Source organism: Zootoca vivipara, chromosome Z2, assembly GCF_965207765.1.
Source record: "Zootoca vivipara chromosome Z2, rZooViv2.hap1.1, whole genome shotgun sequence".
NCBI classification, from domain to species: domain Eukaryota; kingdom Metazoa; phylum Chordata; class Lepidosauria; order Squamata; family Lacertidae; genus Zootoca; species Zootoca vivipara.
The window spans coordinates 2,938,779-2,960,948 of NC_142585.1; the positions used below are offsets into that span (position 1 = coordinate 2,938,779).

At 45.4% G+C, this 22,170-nt stretch overlaps 1 protein-coding gene and 1 long non-coding RNA gene across 2 annotated transcripts in view; both read left to right on the top strand.

Annotated features, from left to right (window-relative positions):
- Positions 1-9,964: 9,964 nt before the first annotated feature.
- Positions 9,965-22,170, top strand: part of WDR44 (WD repeat domain 44) — a 42,193-nt gene continuing 29,987 nt past the window's right edge. The window contains exon 1 of the mRNA XM_035102278.3: positions 9,965-10,138. Coding sequence (XP_034958169.1) covers positions 10,059-10,138 — 80 coding nt within the window. The 5' untranslated portion in view covers positions 9,965-10,058. The remainder of the gene's footprint in view (positions 10,139-22,170) is intronic.
- On the top strand, positions 14,640-17,333 carry LOC148686531 (uncharacterized). Its single transcript, XR_015948620.1, has 2 exons — positions 14,640-14,710; positions 16,150-17,333. It is a non-coding gene; the product is annotated as an uncharacterized LOC148686531 (long non-coding RNA).

A 22,170-nucleotide genomic window follows, 5' to 3' on the forward strand; every position in this document is an offset into this window, starting at 1 on the left:
TGGTCAGTCATTGCCACATATTCCATAAATGCATGTGTGTGAAGGTTCCGGTTTCCGCCGGCAGGAATGGCGGACCTGTTTTCCATCCCTCTGACCTTCGTAAGGAATTTGGCGGTTGCTAGGGGAGTAAATGGCAACCCCCTACCCTCTCCGGGGGTTACGGAGAGGGGCCGCTGGCCCGCGATGCCCCCAGACCCACTCCGACTGTTTATGGAGTGGGGGGAGCTTGGGCTGAAAAGCACTTACGAGGGCCAGGACTCCCGGACGCTAATCTGCATGGCGGGGATTTCCATGGTTAAAGAAGATAATTAGGCTTAAATCTATGGACATACTTCAGAAGGAGGGGAAGAAGCGCTGTTTACTGCTGAGAAATTTATGCTGCTGAGGGAGAGGAGTCAAAGGCTGTATATCATCTGGAAGAAGGATTGATGGGGACGGAGCGATAAGGGAATTGAGTTTTTTTTTATTTTTCTTCATATGAGTTACTTCGTACCTTCCCAGACGCGATGTCCTGGCTTGTTTGGAGTGAAAGAGAAGCAAAAGACTGTGTGAGTTGAACTTTATAAACTGTTGTTACTGAGCATATTTTTTAAAGATGTGGAGTTGCCGATGAGAAAAGCCCCCCCCTAGTCGGACGGAAGGAGTCCTGGACGCGTTCGGAGGATTTATGAGCTGTGACGCACTTTGAATTGGAGCAGCGACCTGAAGCTAAGTTCAGCTATAGGGCAAGGAGATCCATTAATTTACCAAGAGTTTATGGTTTGATGTTTGGGTCTTCTGCCTGGAAAAGCTGTAAATTCTATAAAGATCGTTAATCTTCATGGCTATGAGAGAAAACGAAAGTGATTTGAGTTTTTTAAGATGGCGCTGCTTCGACGCAACAGGGAGCTCCGGACTAAGAAGATTTATGGGGAGGCTGGACTGATTAACCCACACAGGAGAAAGAACATTTGTGAAACCTTGTTTGATATTTATCTCAGCAGCTGGGAAACAATCGGTTGAAAGTGGAAAACATCTATGTGACTGTAAGGGGAAGATCTGGATTATTATGAACTTGGAGGACGATTTGAACTTTAGAAAAAAGACGGCAGTGGACGGTTGCGAGGAATCCCCAATTTCTTGAAGCATGGGAACCCAAATAAAAAATTCTCTAGACGATTTGGCATAACATTCGGTTTGATTGATATATATATGTGTATAATTTGAAATAATGAATGTGATATAATTGGTTTTAATTGGAAAATTAATAAAAATATATTTAAAAAATAAATAAATGCATGTGTGAAATTAAGATTTATTTATTTTTACCCAACCTGCATAACATCACACTTGTTTACAATGAAGTGCACTTGTCATTTTACTGCCCACCCACTCAATTAGAATGGGTCCTTTGGGAGTGCTTCACACCCCTTATTTGTTTCAGCAGCCCTGTAATATTGTTTCATGCACACCCCATTCTTCAAGCAGTGTGAGATTCCAGGGGTCCAAGCACCTACCCAGGCCCTTGTTTCATTTTGGAAATGAGGCACAGCAGAGACTCTGGTTTTATATATATATTAAAGAGATAAATAAAAGAGATAAATAAATAAATAAATAAATAAATAAATAAAGGCATGATCAACGGTTTTGCCTCAAATTGTTTTACAAACATGTGCATATTAGGTACTAGGAGGAATGCCAACTAAATTACAGATGAATTTTCACAAGAACTTTTTAAAAAAGCAAACTGTTTCAACATGGAAATAGATAAGTAAGCAGACAGTACCCCCTAGTGGGACATTGAGCAAGTGGCAAGATAAAGTGGTTGCAAAGTTCCCTTTCCACCTTAATCAAGAGCAAGTGGGGAAGTGAGAAAAGAGACATCCCAGAGTAATCAGCCTGTAATTATAATTAAGCTAATCTTTCCAAGCAGCTTCTCTCTCCCCAGCCTTCCTTTCTGCTGTAAGAATGGAATCTCTGTGGCTGCTCCAGGCAGACAGCAAGGAGAAGTCCCCAGCTTGTTTCTGAAAGCGGAATTTTCCATGGCACCATAAGAAATTGTGATACCTAGAAAGAAATAGGCACATCCCACAATTTCTGGACCCTTGGAGGTTATGTTACATCAGCAGTCCCCTGCCTCCATCCTGCAGCTCTCCTTGCCATGAAAAGATAGACAAAATCAACAATCCACAGAAATAATAATTTCCCCCAGATGAATCCATCCTCCCCCTGTTGTTGTTGTTTAGTCGTTTAGTCGTGTCCGACTCTTCGTGACCCCATGGACCAGAGCACGCCAGGCACTCCATTCTTCCATTGCCTCCTGCAGTTTGGTCAAACTCATGTCCGTAGCTTCAAGAACACTGTCCAACCATCTCATCCTCTGTCGTCCCCTTCTCCTTGTGCCCTCCATCTTTCCCAACATCAGGGTCTTTTCCAAGGAGTCTTCTCTTCTCATGAGGTGGCCAAAGTCTTGGAGCCTCAGCTTCAATCCTCCCCCTGTCCCACCCCACTTTTTGCTCCCAAGTGCTTTGTGTTATCTGCAAAAAAGCAAACTTTATTGCTGATAATGGCCCTGCCATCCATTTTATTGATGCTATTCAGCATGTACATGAATGCATAGCTTGAGGACATAAATGAATGAGGGGCTCTGGTGGGGAATGTAGTCCTAAGCATCGGGAGGGCATCAGCTGGTGCAGGAGAACATCACTCCAAGCACTGAAGACCAGGCAGCCTCAGGACTTCACAAGTGATGGTCTTGGTTGTGCCACTGGCTCACTGTCCCACTAGGGGATACTTTCTGCTTATTCACCTCTTTCCATGTGGAAACATATATACCAACCAGTGTGCATTTTGTTAAAAATATGAAAAAGCCTTGTGAAAATTCATCAGTATTTTAGTCAGTATTCCTCCTAGTACCTAATATGCACATGTTTGCAAAGCAATTTGAGGAGCAAGGAGCAGAGCAGCTTTGTCTTACCTACTTCAGACCTTGTACATAGCAGGGAGACAGTCAGTCAAACCTAGGAATGGATGGCTTTCATAATTACACAGCCGATCAAAGCATTCTTGACATATGTCTGTCAAGCCTCCGCTTAAAGACCTCCAAAGAAGGAGACTCCACCACACTCCTTGGTAGCAAATTCCACTGCTGAACAGCTCTTACTGTCAGGAAGTTCTTCCTAATGTATAGGTGGAAGCTTCTTTCTTGTAGTTTGAATCCATTGCTCCGTGTCCGCTTCTCTGGAGCAGCAGAAAACAAGCTTTCTCCCTCCTCCATATGACATCCTTTCATATATTTGAACATGGCTATCATATCACCCCTGAACCTTCTCTTCTCCAGGCTAAACATACCCAGCTCCCTAAGCCATTCCTCATAAGGCATTGTTTCCAGGCCTTTGACCATTTTGGTTGCCCTCTTCTGGACATGTTCCAGCTTGTCAGTATCCTTCTTGAACTGTGGTGGCCAGAACTGGACACAGTACTCCAGGTGGGGTCTGACCAGAGCAGAATAGGTAAAGGTAAAGGTAAAGGGACCCCTGACCATTAGGTCCAGTCGTGACCGACTCTGGGGTTGCGCGCTCATCTCGCATGATTGGCCGAGGGAGCCGGTGTATAGCTTCCAGGTCATGTGGCCAGCATGACAAAGCCGCTTTTGGCGAACCAGAGCAGCACACGGAAACACCGTTTACCTTCCCGCTGTAGCGGTTCCTATTTATCTACTTGCATTTTGACGTGCTTTCGAACTGCTAGGTTGGCAGGAGCTGGGACCGAGCAACGGGAACTCACCCCGTCACAGGGATTCGAACTGCTGACCTTCTGATCAGCAAGCCCTAGGCTCAGTGGTTTAACCACAGCGCCACTATTACTTCCCTTGATCTAGATGAATACACCTATTGATGCAGCCCTGAATTGCATTGGCTTTTTTAGCTGCTGCATCACACTGTTGACTCATGTCAAGTTTGTGGTCTACCAAGACTCCTAGATCCTTTTCACATGTACTGCTCTCAAGCCAGGTGTCTCCCATCCTGTATTTGTGTCTTTCATTTTTTTTGCACAAGTGTAGTACTTTACATTTCTCCTTGTTAAAATTAATCTTGTTTGCTTTGGCCCAGTTGTCTAATCTGTTAAGGTCATTTTGAAGTGTGATCCTGTCCTCTGGGGTATTAGCCACCCCTCCCAATTTGGTGTCATCTGCAAACTTGCTCAGGATGCCCTCAAGCCCATCATCCAAGTCATTGATAAAGATGTTGAATAAGACTAGGCTCAAGACAGAACCCTGTGGCACCCCACTAGTCACTACACTCCAGGATGAGGAGGAGCCATTGCCTTTTGGAGCTGACAGCAATATGTGGGAGATGGACTAACAATTAATATTAATACATACAAATGAACAACCCCCTCCTGCCTTGTCTCTCAGAGCCGGAAGAGACATGAGGAGAAGTTAGAGCTTCATGCAGGCACAGTCTCAGATTGCTTGGGGAAACCCTGGCGAGGAGGGGAATTAGGCAGCTGTGGGAAGGGGGGACCTTCAGTCTCTGCAGCTGATTCATAGGGGCAAGACCTACCAGAGAAAGGTTGTTGTGCTCATTAGGCCTGACGCTCCTGTGCATATCCTGTTTTTCCTAATAAAGAATTAACCCTCACTTGTTTGGTATGGTGTTCTGGTGGCTCGCTCCTTTTACAAACCTACCTCTCAAGGTTGTTGTGAAGATGAGAGGAGGGCCAGGAGGAGGACCCTGTAGGTCCCCTTGAGCTCCTTGGAGGAGGAGATTGATTGGTTGTGTTATGTATTAAGTTAACTGCAGGTACTCCTTCTGGCCACCATGGCTGCAGTTCTCACTCAGGTCCACGCCAGGCACTCCTGTCGTCCACTGCCTCCCGCAGTTTGGTCCATCTTTCCCAACGTCAGGGTCTTTTCCAGGGAGTCTTCTCAGGAGGTGGCCAAAGTATTGGAGCCTCAGCTTCACGATCTGTCCTTCCAGTGAGCACTCAGGGCTGATTTCCTTCAGAATGGATAGGTTTGATCTTCTTGCAGTCCATGGGACTCTCAAGAGTCTCTTCCAGCGCCATAATTCAAAAGCATCAATTCTTCGGCCATCAGCCTTCTTTATGGTCCAGCTCGCACATCCATACATCACTATACTACAATAAATAAATCTTTAAAATGTAGTATAAGCACTAAATCTTAAAAATGTAGTATAAACTGGGAAACACTGGCCTGTGAGTGCTCCAGTTGGAGAACAGCCTTTACCAAAGGTGTCATGGGCATTGAAGAAACTCGATCTCAGGACGCAAGAGAGAAAGGTGCTAAGAGGAAGGCACGCTTGGCAAATCCACACCATGATCAACTCCCGCCTGGAAACCAATGTCCCCACTGCATAGCTGTTGACCCGCCCCTTTTTTGCAGGAAACTCCCTTATTCCAAGCCACAGCTGTCAACCATCCCTTTTTTTCCTGGAAATTCCCTTATTCCAGCACCGTTTCCCGCTGCTATCCTGGATTGTTAGATATACCGTAGACCAGGGGTCAGCAACCTTTTTCAGCCGTGGGCCGGTCCACCATCCCTCAAACCATGTGGTGGGCCGGACTATATTGGGGGGGCGATAAACCACTGTGGGCAAGAATCCCGTAGAAGAAATGGCGTGGCCCTCATAGTCAACAAAAGAGTGGCGAAAGTTGTACTGGGATGCAATCTCAAAAATGATAGAATGATGTCGATACGAATCCAAGGCAGACCTTTTAACATCACAGTAATACAAGTTTAGGCACCAACTACCGGTGCTGAAGAAAGTGAAATTGACCAATTCTATGAAGACTTACAACACCTTCTAGAAATGACACCAAAGAAGGATGTTCTTCTCATTTTAGGGGAAGACATCAAGAATAGGTGGCAAGAATACACAGAGGAATTATACCAGAAAGATATGGAGGTCTCATATATCCCAGGTAGTGTGCTTTCTGACCTTGAGCCAGACATCCTGGAGAGTGAAGTCAAATGGGCCTTAGAAAGCACTGCTAATAACAAGGCCAGTGGAAGTGATGATAGTCCAGCTGAACTATTTAAAATTTTAAAAGGTGATGCTGTTAAAGTGCTACACTCAATATGCCAGCAAGTTTGGAAAACTCAGCAGTGGCCAGAGGATTGGAGAAGATCAGTCTACATCCCAATCCCAAAGAAGGGCAGTGCCAAAGAATGCTCCAACTACTGGACAATTGCGCTCATTTCACACACTAGCAAGGTTATACTTAAAATTCTACAAGGCAGGCTTAGGCAGTATGTGGACCGAGAACTCCCAGAAGTGCAAGCTGGATTTTGAAGGGACAGAGGAACCAGAGACCAAATTGCAAACATGTGCTGGATTATGGAGAAAGCTAGAGAGTTCCAGAAAAACATCTACTTCTGCTTCATTGACTATGCAAAAGCCTTTGACTGTGTCAACCACAGCAAACTATGGCAAGCTCTTAAAGAAATGGGAGTGCCTGATCACCTCATCTGTCTCCTGAGAAATCTCTATGTAGGACAAGAAGCTACAGTTAGAACTGGATACGGAATAACTAACTGATTGGTTCAAAATTGGGAAAGGAGTACGACAAGGCTGTATATTGTCTCCCTGCTTATTTAATATATATGCAGAATACATCATGCGAAAGGCTGGACTGGATGAATCCCAAACCAGAATTAAGATTGCCGGAAAAAATATCAACAACCTTAGATAGGCTGATGACACAACCTTGATGGCAGAAAGTGAGGAGGAATTAAAGAACCTTTTAATGAGGGTGAAACAGGAGAGCGCAAAATATGGTCTGAAGCTCAACATCAAAAAAAACTAAGATCATGGCCACTGGTCCAAACACCTCCTGGCAAATAGAAGGGGAAGAAATGGAGGCAGTGAGAGATTTTACTTTTTTGGGTTCCATGATCACTGCAGATGGTGACAGCAGTCACAAAATTAAAAGACGCCTGCTTCTTGGGAGAAAAGCAATGACAAACCTAAACAGCATCTTAAAAAGCAGAGACATCACCTTGCCGACAAAGGTCCATATAGTTAAAGCTATGGTTTTCCCAGGAGTGATGTATGGAAGTGAGAGCTGGACCATAAAGAAGGCTGATCGCCGAAGAATTGATGCTTTTGAATTATGGTGCTGGAGGAGACTCTTCGAGAGTCCCATGGACTGCTAGAAGATCAAACCTATCCATTCTTAAGGAAATCAGCCCTGAGTGCTCCCTGGAAGGACAGATCGTGAAGCTGAGGCTCCAATACTTTGGCCACCTCATGAGAAGAGAAGAATCCTTGGAAAAGACCCTGATGTTGGGAAAGATGGAGGGCACAAGGACAAGGGGACAACAGAGGACAAGATGGTTGAACAGTGTTCTCGAAGCTACGAACATGAGTCTGACCAAACTGTGGGAGGCAGTGGAAGACAGGAGTGCCTGGCGTGCTCTGGTCCATGGGGTCAGGAAGAGTCGGACATGACTAAATGACTAAACAACAACATGCCCCACAAACAATCCAGAGATGCATCTATATATATAAAAATGTAAAAATCTTGAAAGTGACTGGCTGAACTTTTCTCCGTAACCACTTGACTGATTGTCCTGAAATTTTGACACAACGATCCAGGCCACTCCCCGAGTGTTGTTGGAAAAGAAAACCCCTCAAATCTCACACCTGGGCAGATATAAACCTGGTTTTCCACCAAGTCAATCAGTGCCTTCAAGTGGCGTTATTCCCTCAGCTGCTCCTCCTACACCACCTCCCTCCCCATGGAGTCTACGCCATACCCACAAAATAATGATGTCATCAACCAAGCAACTGAAACCACCAAGGTGGCCATTACCAGACAACCCACAGAGTCAGGCCAGGGCCAAGGAATGGAGAGACAGGGCGGAGGCCTCGGGTCACATTTTAATACTAGCCCAAGACAAGGCCTTGCCTCTCCTTTACAGCCTAAAGCCTAGACCTCGGCTCCATTTTACAGACTAGGTCTCAGCTCTACAGCCCTTTAAATACTATCCCGAATGGAGCCCTGGGTGGGAGGTGGGGGGAGGAGGAGCCCAAATAGGTCATGGGCTGACGTAGGGTGGGGGGAGCAACTGTCCAACAACCACCAAAACAGCCATTCCACCCCCAAAGCCAAAGCCCAAAGCCTCTTCTGGCGGCTGCATTAATAAACGCCTGGCAGCATTAGGCAGTTGTTCATCATTTCTCCTAACACGCACTTGGGGGCACAGCAAGGGGTTTTCGCTTTATAATTTAGTGGCCGTTGTGTCACATGCGAGGCTCTGGTGGCCATTTTAAGTAAGGGCAGTCGTGCCCCTTTTAACCTAGGCTTTATATACTACGACTGATTATAAGCCTCTGCGTCTTTTTTTAAAAAAACAACCATGTACTTTCTCTCCCCAGTTTAAGTCCTCAGATATTTGCAGTGCCCAATCCCCCCCCTTGATTTAGAATCCCCTACCTTCCCCTTGCCACTTCCTGTTTTTTTTTTTATGGAACTGAACAACTCGGGTGCTTCAGAATGCGCCTTCTGTTGCCAGGCCCTTGCAGGGCCAGACAGAGGCCCGGGCCAGGTAGATAATGTGCCCCTGTTTTTAACCCTTTTGTTACTTTTTCATTTTACTGATTGTGAATATGCTGACTGAGGCCCCCTTTAGATTCGGAGGCCCGCGCCAAGTGGCCCATATGACCCCCCTCCTTCTGTCTGGGCCTGTCTGTTGCTACAGTGCTGTGGGGCTTCGCTATTTGACACACACCCCGTCGGGATTTTTAAAATAATTCTCTGGGTCCCAGGACGCATCATCACCCCCCCTATCCTTAATCTAAATATATAGAAATGTTTACGATGTGTGCGCAGGGGCCAATGTATGGAGATACAGGGGGGAGGGGAGGGGACAACAGAGGGCTCAGACAAAAGTAAATACTGGGAAATGGAACCCAGAAACTGACAGTTTCTTCTCCAAGGGTGGGGGCCAATGTAGGAAGATACCGGGGGTAGGGGCCAACACTCCCCAGGGACAACAGAGGGCTCAGACAAAAGTGCATGCTGGGAAATAGAACCTAGAAGCTGACAGTTCCTTTTCGAAGGGTGGGGGCCAAGGTATGGAGATACATGGGGGAGGGACCAACATTCCCCAGGGACAACAGAGGGAAGGGTATCCTACCGAAACACAGGGATGAGCCGGGGTGGAGGGAGGAGAGCAAGATACGTCAAGGATCGGGACAGGGTGGGTGGAGGGTCACAGGAAAGAACCACAGCAACGCGTGGCCGGGTCAGCTAGTTTTAAATAAAAGGACACATTCTACTCATGTCAAAACACACTGATTCCGGCGGGCCAGATTGATTAGGCGGTTGGGCCGCCTCCGGCCCACGGGCCTTAGGTTGCCTACCGCTACTGTAGACTGTCCCTGGGACAGGTGAGGTTGCTGATCCCTTATTTTCAAATCCGAAAGTTGACAGCTACCAGTATGCCCCACTGTGGAAGGACGTGTGGATTCAGAATTGGCCTCCACAGTCACTAACGGATTCTTTGTTAAAACCGTGTTTATGGAAGACAATCTTACTCGGCTACGAGTGATCGCCAAAGAAAGAGACAATAAATAAATAATAAAGTATATGCAATAAATAGTGATTAATAACCAATAACAATAACTAATAACAATTACAGGTAGGTTGCCGTGTTGCTCTGAGTCGAAGCAAAATAAAAAAAATTCCTTCAGTTGCACCTTAAAGACCAACTAAGTTTTTATTTTGGTATGAGCTTTCGTGTGCATGCACGTGTGTATCTGAAGAAGTGTGCATGCACACTTATTTAATATGTAACGTAACTAACTCCGACTCCGTTCCTGCTCCGTTCGCGGCTTCGGGTGGAGTGGAACCCGGAAGTGTCTCTGCGGCTACCCCTCCAACTTTTCGCTTCCCGCTTCGTAGCTCTACAGCTTCCCTCCCCTTTTCCCTCTCCCCCGCCCTCTCTCGCGAGACTTCACGCGCGAGGCCCGGCCTGGTTGCTGCCGCTGCCGCCGCCGCCACTTCTGCTCCGGTTTCTCTTGCGGCTCCGTCCGCCGCTCCGCGTCCGCATGGCGTCCGACTCCGACACCGAGGAGCTCTTCTACGACGCGCCCGAGGATGTAGCCCAGCACGGAGGGAGCCCCTCGGCGTGAGTCGGCGAGGGAGGGAGGGAGGGAGGGAGGGAGGGAGGGAGGGAGGCGCCGCCTCGGGAATACGCACGATCTGGATCGACTCCGGATCAGAGCCTCGATTCAGATTAAGCGCGCTGAAGAAGCTGCCGGCCCCGGCAGAAACACCCCCCTCCAAGCTCCTTTCTGCCTCTGCTTAGTGGGGCTGCCTGGCGGGCGGGTAGTGGAGCAGGAGGGCACACCTTTAATTCAGATTACGGCGGAGCGCTGCAGCTTCGCCTAGGCAGCTCTCCCATTCTACTGTTCCTGCCTCTCCCGCCCACCTCCCTTTTCCTCCCCCTTGCAGAAGGGGAAAGGGGTGGTAGTACTGCACGCCCCGAGCAAGCTTAATCCGAATCGAAGCCTTAATTCGGATTGCACCGAGCTGCTGCCCGTGGCCAGCCTGCTCTCCTCTCCGTATCCCCTTCTTTATAGTCTGGCTCTCAAAGGGAGACCAGGCGTGAACCCGACAAGCCTAATTTGGATTTAAACTTCAGTGCAGATTGCACTAAACTGCTGTCATTGAGCATTCAGCTCTCTCTCCCCCCCCCCATTAGGTATTTGCGGCGTTCCTCGCCCTTTTCCTTTTGCATCCTTTCAGCACTGTTCCTGCCACCTCTCCTTTCCCCTGGTTCTCCTGTTCCTTGTTTGCACCTGTCCCTGCAACTGCAACCCACCAGCATCTTAAAACCCAAATTTAAATAGAACTGAACTGCAGAGTTGATTTAGGCAGGTAAAAACTTCAGACCAATAATCCCCCTCCCACAAAACTCCCAGCAGCCGGTTCAGCCAGCTCTTCCTCCAGGCTCTCCTCCTTTTTATTTATTTACTGCATTTATACCCCACCTTTCCCTCCCAGGAGCTCAATGTAGTGTACATAGTTGTCCTCCTCCTAATTTGATCCCCACAACAGCCCTGCTAGGTAGGTTAGACGGAGAGGCAGGGACTGCAACAAGGTCACCCAGTGAGTTTCATCGCCCAATGCAGGGTTTAAACACTGGTTTCCCACCACTGTCTCTTGGCTTCTTCAAACCTCTTCCTTACATGTCCCCCAATTCATTGTCGTACCTCCCTGTCCTTGCTCAGCACAACCTCCTGTCACCCCCTTTTGCCACTGTGAGAGCAGGATGATGGGCCAGGTGGATCCATGTTCTCTTAGCATCATATTCTGTCCCAGGCACCCTGGGTCCATGGCAACTCCATCTCCCGTCCTTCTGTGCTGCTTTTTCCTGATTCATGTCTTTGTGGACATGGTAGTCTAGCTCATGCCCCAGAACTGGTGCTCCTTTTTTCTGTCTTGCCCTTTTTATGAAGCTACCTTCCTCCTTTTTCAAGCTTCCCTCTCTGTGTGTGGTGTTCTGCTGCCCCCTTTGCTGATTTGAGTTCCCAGTTTTCCTATCAAGGGGATGGCTGTGAGCTGGTCCAAGCAAGAAGGTTGCTATTCTTGCTGCATGCTGCCTTTCTGGCACCCAGCTGTCAGGAAAAACAAAACACACAAATCCGCTATCATTCTTCCTCTTCCGTTTTCTTAGCAACAAGCCAATTGTAAGAGAAGGGTTGGGTCAAAAATCCCCTGTTCCTGAAAGGGGGTGTGATACTTTGGTAGGCAACATGTTAGAGCTGGGTGCTCAGCAGTCTGACAGGGGGATTGTTTTGTTGGTCTGGAGGTGCTGCTATTTGCCTGCAGCTTCTGTGCCTGCAGATGGTGTGGATTGGGGTGGGTGAGTTTGGTCTCTAGTTGCAGGATGTGTGTTGACACAAATGCAGGTCATGCACACCAGGACTGTTATGTTGGCAAAGTTTGAAATATTCCAGGCGGTGTAAACACCACACTTAACTTGGGACTGCTGTTGTCACTGTCATGCTCTCCCTTCTGGTTCCTTGAATTTCTGAGGAGGGAGTGTTCACTTCCATGAATCAGATCTCCCTTCTGGGGAAAACCCTGAAGTCAGCAGATTTGTTTGCCAGTGAAGGAGTTGTTCTTTAAAAAACAAAAACACAAGAACGAATTGCATTTTTCAGTGCAGAACACACTGCTTCCTGCATTCTCTACAAGCCTACTTTTCCTGCAACAGTTACTCTGGCTATGGGCTATCTTCCTCTACCCCTCCTCTATCCCACAACCACAGATTTAGCTCTGTGAGTTGTTGGTGCCCTGCAACAGGTTGTCTCCTCTGTCCTGGAGAGGTGCAGTTCTGTGGCTCACATCCAGTCACCTGCCTCTGTTTCTTAGGAAAGCGAGTTTGGGGAAAGGAGATTAAGAAAAGTGTTTTTTGTCTAGTTACAGGCAGGTAGCCTTGTTGGTCTGACGTAGTCGAAACAAAATAAAAAAATTCCTTCCAGTAGCACCTTAGAGACCAACTAAGTTCGTCATAGGTATGAGCTTTCGTGTGCATGCACACTTCTTCAGATACCTGAAGAATCTGAAGTATCTGAAGAAGTGTGCAGCACACAAAAGCTCATACCAATGACAGACTTAGTTGGTCTCTAAGGTGCTGCTGGAAGGAATATTTTTATTTTGTTTTTTCTCTGTTTGTACCGTTTAAAGTGAGAGGTGCTGGATAAGCCTTGCTTCAACAGGATACCCTCCGGATGTTTTGGAATATAGGTATATCTTCAGCTCTTCCCTTCTGGAGTTCAAAACATCTAGAGCAGGGGTCAGCAAACTTTTTCAGCAGGGGGTCAGTCCACTGTCCCTCAGACCTTGTGGGGGGCCGGACTATATTTTGAGAAAAAATATGAATGAATTCCTATGCCCCACAAATAACCCAGTGATGCATTTTAAATAAAAGGACACATTCTACTCATGTAAAAACATGCTCATTCCCGGACCATCCGCGGGCCAGATTTAGAAGGCGATTGGGCCGCATCTGGCCCCCGGGCCTTAGTTTGGGGACCCCTGATCTAGAGGGCTCCAGGTTGCTGAAGGCTCTGCTTAGGTCTTAGATGAAGCATCAGTGCAGGAAGTAACAGGTGGACTTATAATTTCTATTGCTGCTTAAGATGAAAGGAGGGAGCAAACTTTAAAGTGGGCAGTTTCTTGGCGGGTTCAAGGACTTGGAAGTGACCAGTTCCCTCCCCCCAATAACATCAGCCTGTTTTACTGCAGCGTGTGAGTATGTGTCTGAAAAACAAATGCAGAATCAAACTTCATAGATTAACTGTCTGTTTTCTGATAAAACAGTTGGTTGCTTTCATGCTCTGGGGGAGATTATAATTCTGGGTTTTGAGAAGCAGCCCCCCAGTAACATAGCAGCTATTCTGTGGCTGCTTGTAGTATTCCATCTTTCTGTTTTTCACCAGCTGCAGACCTTAACCTTTCTTCACGCTATATCTCTGCCTCACTTTTCAGCCAAGACTGGGGCCCAAAGCTCCTGACAATTTAAACATTTGCGGAACACAAAGTATAAGTGAAGATGTTTACAGAAGCCTCTTCTGCTTCCTGGTAGCTGATGTTATGGTACAATTCTCAGACCCTTCTCTCTTGATCAGCTTTCCCTGGCCCATATGTTTTGAACTACAGATCCTATCAGCTGTGTTGGCTGGGGCTGAAGGGAGTTTCCTAAAATTTCTGGAAGGCACCAGGCTGGGAAGTCTGATCCAGAGGAGCATAAGTTGATGAAAAATATACCAGCCATAGAATCAGCCTATCCATGGACCCGTGGATCTGCCTTGTGCTGAGTCAGGCCATTAATACATCTAGCTCAATATTGTGTTTGCTAACTGGATGTAGTTTTCTAGAGAGGCTGGGAAATGAACACTGCCGCTGTATCACTGATTTGGGGCCTCTTTCTCATGGGCGAGTTCCAAGCTATTCCCTCCGGAGGCAGAAGGAGCTGTTGATGGACTTTAGTGATTGGTTGGTGACCAGAATACCAACCCAGATGAGTAGATCTTGTGAGTGAATCACAGAGTCTTCTAGCAGTTGGTGGCATTCTACAAGTTCCAGTTTATTCCCTCCGTAGCTCCAGGAGGTGGAGAATGGCTCAAGGCGAAAGTCCCAGTCTTCTTTCTGGTTGTCTTTGGAGTACACTATGCTTGTAAAAAGCCATGGACTCTGGGTGATCATGTAAAAAGATTTTGGGTTTGTTTGGTGTATGTTTCTAAGCAGAAGAAAGTTGAATGTTCTGCTTTCAGGTTGTCAGTGCGGCACAAATAATCTAAAATAGGTACACATAGACAAATATTCAAATAACAGGGTTTTTTCCTGGTATAAAAGTGATTTATGGACCTGTTTGGAGTGCTGGAGTTGTCACGCAGAAATAGTCTATTTGGTGACAAGAAAAAGGCTGCATGCTTAATATTTTTTTAAGTCAGCCAGTTGCCTAGAAAAAGAGGGTGGAGGGGCTGTTTTGCTCTTAAATTTCACATTTCATGCTGCGTGTTTAACAAAGTGCATTAAGGTTTGTTTGTATTGCTGATTAAAAATTGCTGTTGCTGCAGTCTTTTTGGACGGCTCAGGTCTCCAACTCTTTATTTCAGATTTAAAAAGCAAAACAAAACACTGGCAAGCTGTTAATAAGTTCACGGCAGGGGGAGAGAGGCTGCTTCAGGTATTCCCCCCCCTCATGTTGATTATGAATAATGATTAATTTACCATTCTTGTTCTTGATTGCATGACATCAGACAGATGACAAAATAGTTACTGTGGATCCTGAATGGCATTTTGAGAAGGCCTTGGGGTTTTGCATTGTGCATGAGATTTGCTGCTTTTAAGAAAGGAGGGGGCTCCCCCACTATCTGTTCCCCTTAATAATATGTGACAGGGGCAGAAGGAGGGGTGGAGGAAGATGGAAAGGTAGAGCCCACTGGACTTAAGAGGTGCGAGGCATAAGAGGTGCGAGGTTCATGTCCCTACTGAGTGTGGCTGGGGGTCTGTTTCAGCATTAGCTTCCTTGGATTAATGGTTCCATTTATTTGCAGGTTGCTTTTCTATTGTGAACAGTATTCAATGTGGCTAACAAACGAAGCAGTAGTTTGGAAATAGAGTGGCAGTAAGATGGTTTGTGGACGCGGGTGGTGCTGTGGGTTAAACCACAGAGCCTAGGGCTTGCTGATCAGGTCGGCAGTTTGAATCCTGTGATGGGGTGAGCTCCCATTGTTGGGTCCCTGCTCCTCCCAACCTAGCAGTTCGAAAGCATGTCAAAGTGCAAGTAGATAAATAGGTACCACTCCGGCGGAAAGGTAAACGGCGTTTCCATGTGCTACTCTGGTTTGCCAGAAGCAGCTTAGTCATGCTGGCCACCTGACCTGGAAGCCGTATGCCGGCTCCCTCGGCCTATAGAGCGAGATGAGCGCCGCAGCCCGAGAGTCAGTCACGACAGGACCTAATGGTCAGGGGTCCCTTTACCTTTAAGATGCTTTGTAGGAGCACCTTCTCTGCTGCAGGTTCCCCAAAGGCCCCAAGTTTCAATGCTTTTCATCTCCAGTCAAAAACATCTTGGTGGCTAGGATGGGCCTGTGTGGAAGAGCTGCCAGTCAAAGTAGTCTTATACTAAGCTAGAGGGACCTATGGGTTAGATCAGCAGAACAGAAGAAAGTACAGTGGTACCTCTACTTACGAATTTAATGCGTTCCGAACACACATTCGTAAGTTGAAAAAAATTGCAAGTCGAATCCCATAGGAATGCATTAGGAGAAAAAATTCGTAAGTCAAAGCAACCCTATCTAAAAATTCGTAAGTAGAAAAAATCCTTTCTAAACCGCATCCAAGATGGCGGACGGAGCTCCATTCGTAAGTAGAGGTGCCACTGTACTCATGGCAAGCCCGCCAAAATGCCCAGGGTATAATATTTCTAGCCAGCAGCTGATGGGCTGCTGCAGCATTGAGGGCCGTGAAGCAGGAAATATCTGCTGCAGAGGAAAGGTTGCAGCATTTAAGGAGCTTTTAGTTCAGAGAGAAGGTGAGTAGGAGGTGACAAGATAGAAGCTTACAGAATTATGCATGGCATGGAGAGAAAGGATAAAGAATTTTTTTCTCCATCTCCCATAGCACTGGAATTCGTGGACATCCAGTGAAGCAGAAAGTTGGAAGATTCAGGACAGATTTTTTAAATGACTTATTCATGCAGCTCATAGTTCAATCATGGAACTTTCTCTCACAGAAGGCAGTGATGGCCACCAACCTGGATGGCTTTAAAAGAGGATTGGACAAATTCATGGAGCATAAGGCTGGATCAGTGAGTATGCTCTGCCTCCACTGTTGGAAGCAGCAATGCTTCTGAATGCCAGCTGCTGGAAACCACAGGAAGGGAGACTTGCCGTCATGGTCAGCGACTGTAAGAACAGGAGGCTGGACTAGATGGGCCCCTCTTATATTCTTAGGAGCAAGTTTGGCTCTTCAGACCTCAATACTAGGTAAGGTAAAGGTAAAGGGACCCCTGACCATTAGGTCCAGTCGTGACCGACTCTGGGGTTGCGCGCTCATCTCGCATTATTGGCCGAGGGAGCCGGCGTATAGCTTCCAGGTCATGTGGCCAGCATGACAAAGCCGCTTCTGGCAAACCAGAGCAGCACATGGAGACGCCGTTTACCTTCCCGCTGTAGCGGTTCCTATTTATCTACTTGCATTTTGACGTGCTTTCGAACTGCTAGGTTGGCAGGAGCTGGGACCAAGCAACGGGAGCTCACCCCGTCACAGGGATTCGAACCGCCAACCTTCTGATCAGCAAGCCCTAGGCTCAGTGGTTTAACCACAGCGCCACCTGGGTCCCCAAGTTTGGCTCTTCAGACCTCAATACTAGTGCACCACTAAGTGTGGGGTCTTTAGCAAAGCAAACTGTCCAGTTTGGGGGACTTGCATTTTGTCTCTCTCTTTTCCCAACCATCCAAGGATGATTCCCCTTTCCCTTAATTCTTTTAGTTCAAAAAAAGGAAAGAACAAGCTATTTAAATAACTCCTATTCCACCCCCTGTTGAGGTTTGCTGTGCATTACAAACGTCAGAGGCAGTTTTAATTTGGCTATTATGTGAGGAGTAACAAGTAACCGAAGGGGTTAACTGTGTACTGTGTACCACCTGACCACTGAGGAAGATCATGTTACAGAATGTGCCAGAAGTGTTTCTGTGTGTATCAGTTGGTTTCGTTTTTGCCTGGGAGACGGTCGCAAGATGTCTGCGCTCTCACCAGGTTGTTTGTTATTTTCTCTTTAAAATAAACTCCAGTAGTTATTAGAACACCTTGGACTCTGTGTGTTCTTAAGAGGCTTTTTATCCAACGGCTATACAAGTTTCCGCTGTGTGTGAGAAGAAGAAGAACTCTGCTGTGTGTTTTACTGCCAGCCCGGGTCTACGGAGCAGAGGCGCTAGAGAAAGCGTGCCGGGCGATAATCAGTGGCTCCTAATTGAGTCATAAACAACTCAAAGGAGTCCTATACCCGTCACATATTATGTGTAACATTCCAGACATCAAACAATCAAAAGTTTGCTGTCCAGCTTTGTATTTTTTTAAAAAATGTATTTATTAAAGGTTTTTTTAACAAACAACCAAAAACATACAAAAATAAAAACACAAAAAGAAAATACAAAACACAAAAAATACAAAATACAAAAAGAAAATACAAAACACAAAAAATACAAAATACAAAAACACAAAAACAAAAATGCTAACTTATAACCCTTATTTCTAATCTATTGACTTCCTCATTCCACCTCCTTCTGTGTTTCTTTACATATCATCCTTAGTAAACTCTAAATCTTATATAAACTCTAATTATTACTTTAATATTTCCTTATTTCTCTATCTTTTATATCTTATCCTTTTACACTCTATATCTTACCTCTTAATTAAATTATAATTATGTTCTAACAATACTTTTTCACACCATTGTATTATCTACAACCCTGTCCAGCTTTGTATCTAAGTCTGGAGAGTGCCTCTGTGTGTGTGTGTGTGTGTGTGTGTGTGTGTGGTGCTACAGCCTCAGTTGCTGAAAGGTGGTCACTGCCTCTAACAAGCCCCAACTGGCTAGAGAGGCATTGTCTGATTAAAGTATTGCGTATTTTATAATGTTGCTCTCCCTAACAATAATCTCTAAGCAGTTTACCTATGAGGTATTGCAAAACCTTTATTTGTCAATTTACCTTGAAATTAAGGGGGGGGGAAATGTTGCACTGTAATAACATGCCAATATAATACAGTCATACTTCAGTTTAAGTACGCTTCGATTTGAGTACTTTCAGTTTAAGTAAAGCATGATTTATAAAATTTAAAAATAAGTTACAGATGGGTGCAAGGAGCCCTACTTCTGTGTAGAATTTTCATACCTTTGTGGTAAGGGAGAGGGGTGTCTCCACATCCTTCCTGTGTTCTGTCTTTCCCTTGGTGCAAGCATTCTCTCTGTATCTGCTTTCCAGATTGCTGCAGTGCTGTTCCTTCCTGAATCCTGTCTGACAACCTTGCTGGCTTGCAAACAACTGGTGGGATCTGTGGCTTTCAAGAGGTTGCTAAACTACAGCTCCCATCAGCCAGTGGCAGGGGCGGTGGGAGTTGTAGTTCAGCAACAACTGGAGGGCCAAAGCTTTCCCATACCTGGGCCATAAGCCTGAGAAGAGGCCACCCCCTGAGCACACCCAGTCATGCCTCCCCAGCTTAGGCCACCTCTCTCCCTCTTTTTGCTTTCTCTTTCTCTCTCAGCTGAGGCAGCCTGGGGAAGTGTTTGTGCATTCGAGGGGACTGTGAGGGTGGCCTTTGGATTGCTTGTTGGCCCAGATTGGGGTGCTTTCCTTAGACTCCTTAGCTTTTGCCAGGGTGGATTTGATTTAAATCAAACTGATTTAAATCACTATTTAAATCACTAATCTGTAAGGCTTGATTTAAATCATAGTTTTCTACATAAAGACTAATTCTTGCTGGTATAACTTTAATATGCAAGTAGATGAAGATTTTTAGAATAACAACTTTTCATATTAGTTTTTTATCCCCAGTTTAATGGGTTATTCATATTTGGACAACTTTACTGTTGTACTTAGGAAGGAGAAAAATAATCATTACCTTAATAATAACAATTTAAATAGATTTATTCAACTGAAACAATAACATTACAGCATATGTTATTTGCTTAAACAAACATCCATGTTTGTTAACTAATTTGGCTAAACAAAAACAAAATATATATATTTTAAGAAACTTAGACTGTCAGCCCAGCCTAAATACTGTCCACTCCAAACAATCAGAAAAATATTGTTTCTATTCTATTCACTAAACTTCTTGAAACTTAGCACTGAAGGGGTTGTTTCTGTATTCATAGGTTTATAGAACAATAGGATTAAGGTCTATTTCTCAACTCTGTTCATGTTATAACCTTTTTGCTATGAAGAAGAGGCATGTGATCTCTGTTGAGTCAAATTCAGTTTTGAGAACTGCAAAAGTAAACCAAGCATCTGTGATAATATCTTGTAGGCAGAGAAACTGCCCAATAATCTTACAAAAACCTCTGCAAGAGCATGACATTGTGAATGGATTAATGGAATTTATTTACCCAAAAAATTAAACATATACAACCTTATTCTACATAATTAAAAAACTAATCTTTATTTCATGATGGAATAACCTTTGGATGGTAATATATTTTCCTCAAAATGCATTTTATTTTTTAAAAAATCCAATTTAAATCAAAAAAATCGATTTAAATCAAAAAAATCCGATTTAAATAAAAAAACCCGATTTTTTGATTATTATTTTTTAAATCATTGATTTTTATCCACCCTGGCTTTTGCTCAGTTTATGCAAACAGGGAATGTAGCTCCTGTTAGTGCCTTCCCATTTTGAACTCGGTGTAATCAGTGATGCGATGCTGGTTACAAACCATACCTTTGATTACAGAAGATGGAGATGGAAGAATGGCAGTGAGTGAGGTCTGCTCTAGAGTGCAACAACAGGTGGTCTGCACTACTACACCCTGCAGGTGGAGAGGCACAGTTTTTGAATGCTCACCCACTGTATGCATGGCAGTGGGGAGGGGAGAGAACGCATCAGGGAGAGAGAGGTTCTAGCTCACCCTGTTTCCTGATGTGCTAGTTTTCTACTTGTCAAGAGTGTTTTACATAAGAGAGAATTAAAAAATGTGATTATGTGTACCTGCATTCTGAAGTGGTCTGTTCTAGTGTATGTGTGGAGCAAAGGCAGACACCTTCCTTCCTTCCTTCCTTCCTTCCTTCCTTCCTTCCTTCCTTCCTTCCTTCCTTCCTTCCTTCCTTCCTTCCTTCCTTCTTCCTTCCTTCCTTCCTTCCTTCCTTCCTTTGGTGTAGCCAATGTGATTCCCTCCAGGTGTTCCTGTGATCCTTGAGCACTGGCTATGCTAGCTGGGACTTGTGGGAACACAGGAAGCTGCCTTCTGCTGAGCCAGACCATTGGGGCATCTCATCTAGTTCAGCATCATTGACTCTCAGCAGGTCTCCAGGGTTTCAGGCAGGGCAACTCTCCCAACCCTACTTGGAGATGCTGGGGATTGAATCCACAACCTTCTGCATGCCAAGCAGGTGCTCAACCACTGAACTGTGGCCCTTCCTCTGAACTCCCTATGGGAATTGGAGCCCAACATTTGGAGGGCAATACATTAGCTACCTCTTCAGCTAATTACCACAATTAAAAAATTATAAGAAATGGATGAATATTAGAATAAATGGGGCATAATATTCTCAGGCCAGGTTCAGGAGGTGGTGGCAGGAGCTCCCTGGCCTGCTCATCTACTGTCTTCTTCACTCTGCCAGTTGTGACAGCCCCTGTCCAAAGTCAGTTTTCATTTTCAGTTCTGTCCTGATAGTTGTTTAACTTCCACCTACTCAATTAACTTAGAATCATAGAATTGCAGAGTTGGAAAGCAATGTAGGAATCTCAACTAGATGAGACAAATGGCCATTCAGCCTCCATTTAGAGGCTAGGAGAGTCCACCAAGAGTCCACTACCTTTCCATTGTCGAACAGCTCTTACTGACAGAAAGGTCTTCCTGATGTTCAGTCAGAATCTTCTTCCTTTTAACTTGGTTTAACTTTTCTTTTAACTTTTAACTTGGTTCGAGTCCAACCCTCCGGAGCAGGCGAAAACAAGCTTGCTCCATCCTCCATGTGACAGCCCTTGATATATTTGAAAATGGCTTGAACTTGATTCCCTCCAGATGTTGTTGGACTCCAGCTGCCATCAGCCCCAGGCAGTGTGGTCAAGGATGATAGGAGATGCTGCAGTCCAGCAAGATCTGCAGGACACCCTTTTTTAAAGATTCTCATTTTTCACTTCCACTTTGCTGTTCAGAACTGGAATCTCTGCTAATTTTAGCTATAGTATTGGAGTGCAGTAAACAAAATTGCTGCCTCAAAGCTCTTTAGGGAACTCCCCCCTCCCCCCACAATTCTTCTTCCCTTCAACTGCTGGCTTTGTGGTGCTGCAGAGTCGAACCCTTTTATTACAGGATTTTTGTAGTGAGTGAGCAGCTCCTCCAGGCCCTCAAATGCAGCCATCTGCAGTTCAGTCAACCTGCCAGTTCCTAAGACTGCTCAGGAACACCTGCCCCACAACAGTCTCATTGAGGGTGCAGAGGGTGCGTTTTGTTGTCTTAAATCTGTGTTTTAGACAGAGATACATTATGTAAAATTTTTAACACCTTTGGCAAAGCACTTTGACAGAGATAATTTCTTGCAAAATGTCAGGGTTGCCCTTAATACAATATCACTTAGGATCGGTGTAGTGGTTAGACTAGAGTGTCTGGCTAGGAGCTGGGAGACCAAAGTTCAAGTCCCCACTCTGCCACGAAACTCACTGGGTGGCCTTGGACCAGTCACTGCCTCTTAGTTACTAGCCGACCTCACAAGCTTGTTGTGGGGATTAAATAAGAAAGCAGGAAAGGTATGCACACCACATTCTCCTTGAATAAAATGGTATGATGCGAATTTCTGTTCCTCTCCAAATGTATTGCTTGCCCATCTTAACATGCACACGTGATTCTATTCATAGCCAGGTCCCATAAATATGATAAACTGTTTTTTATATAAATATTTCCAATATCTTTTTGCAAATTAA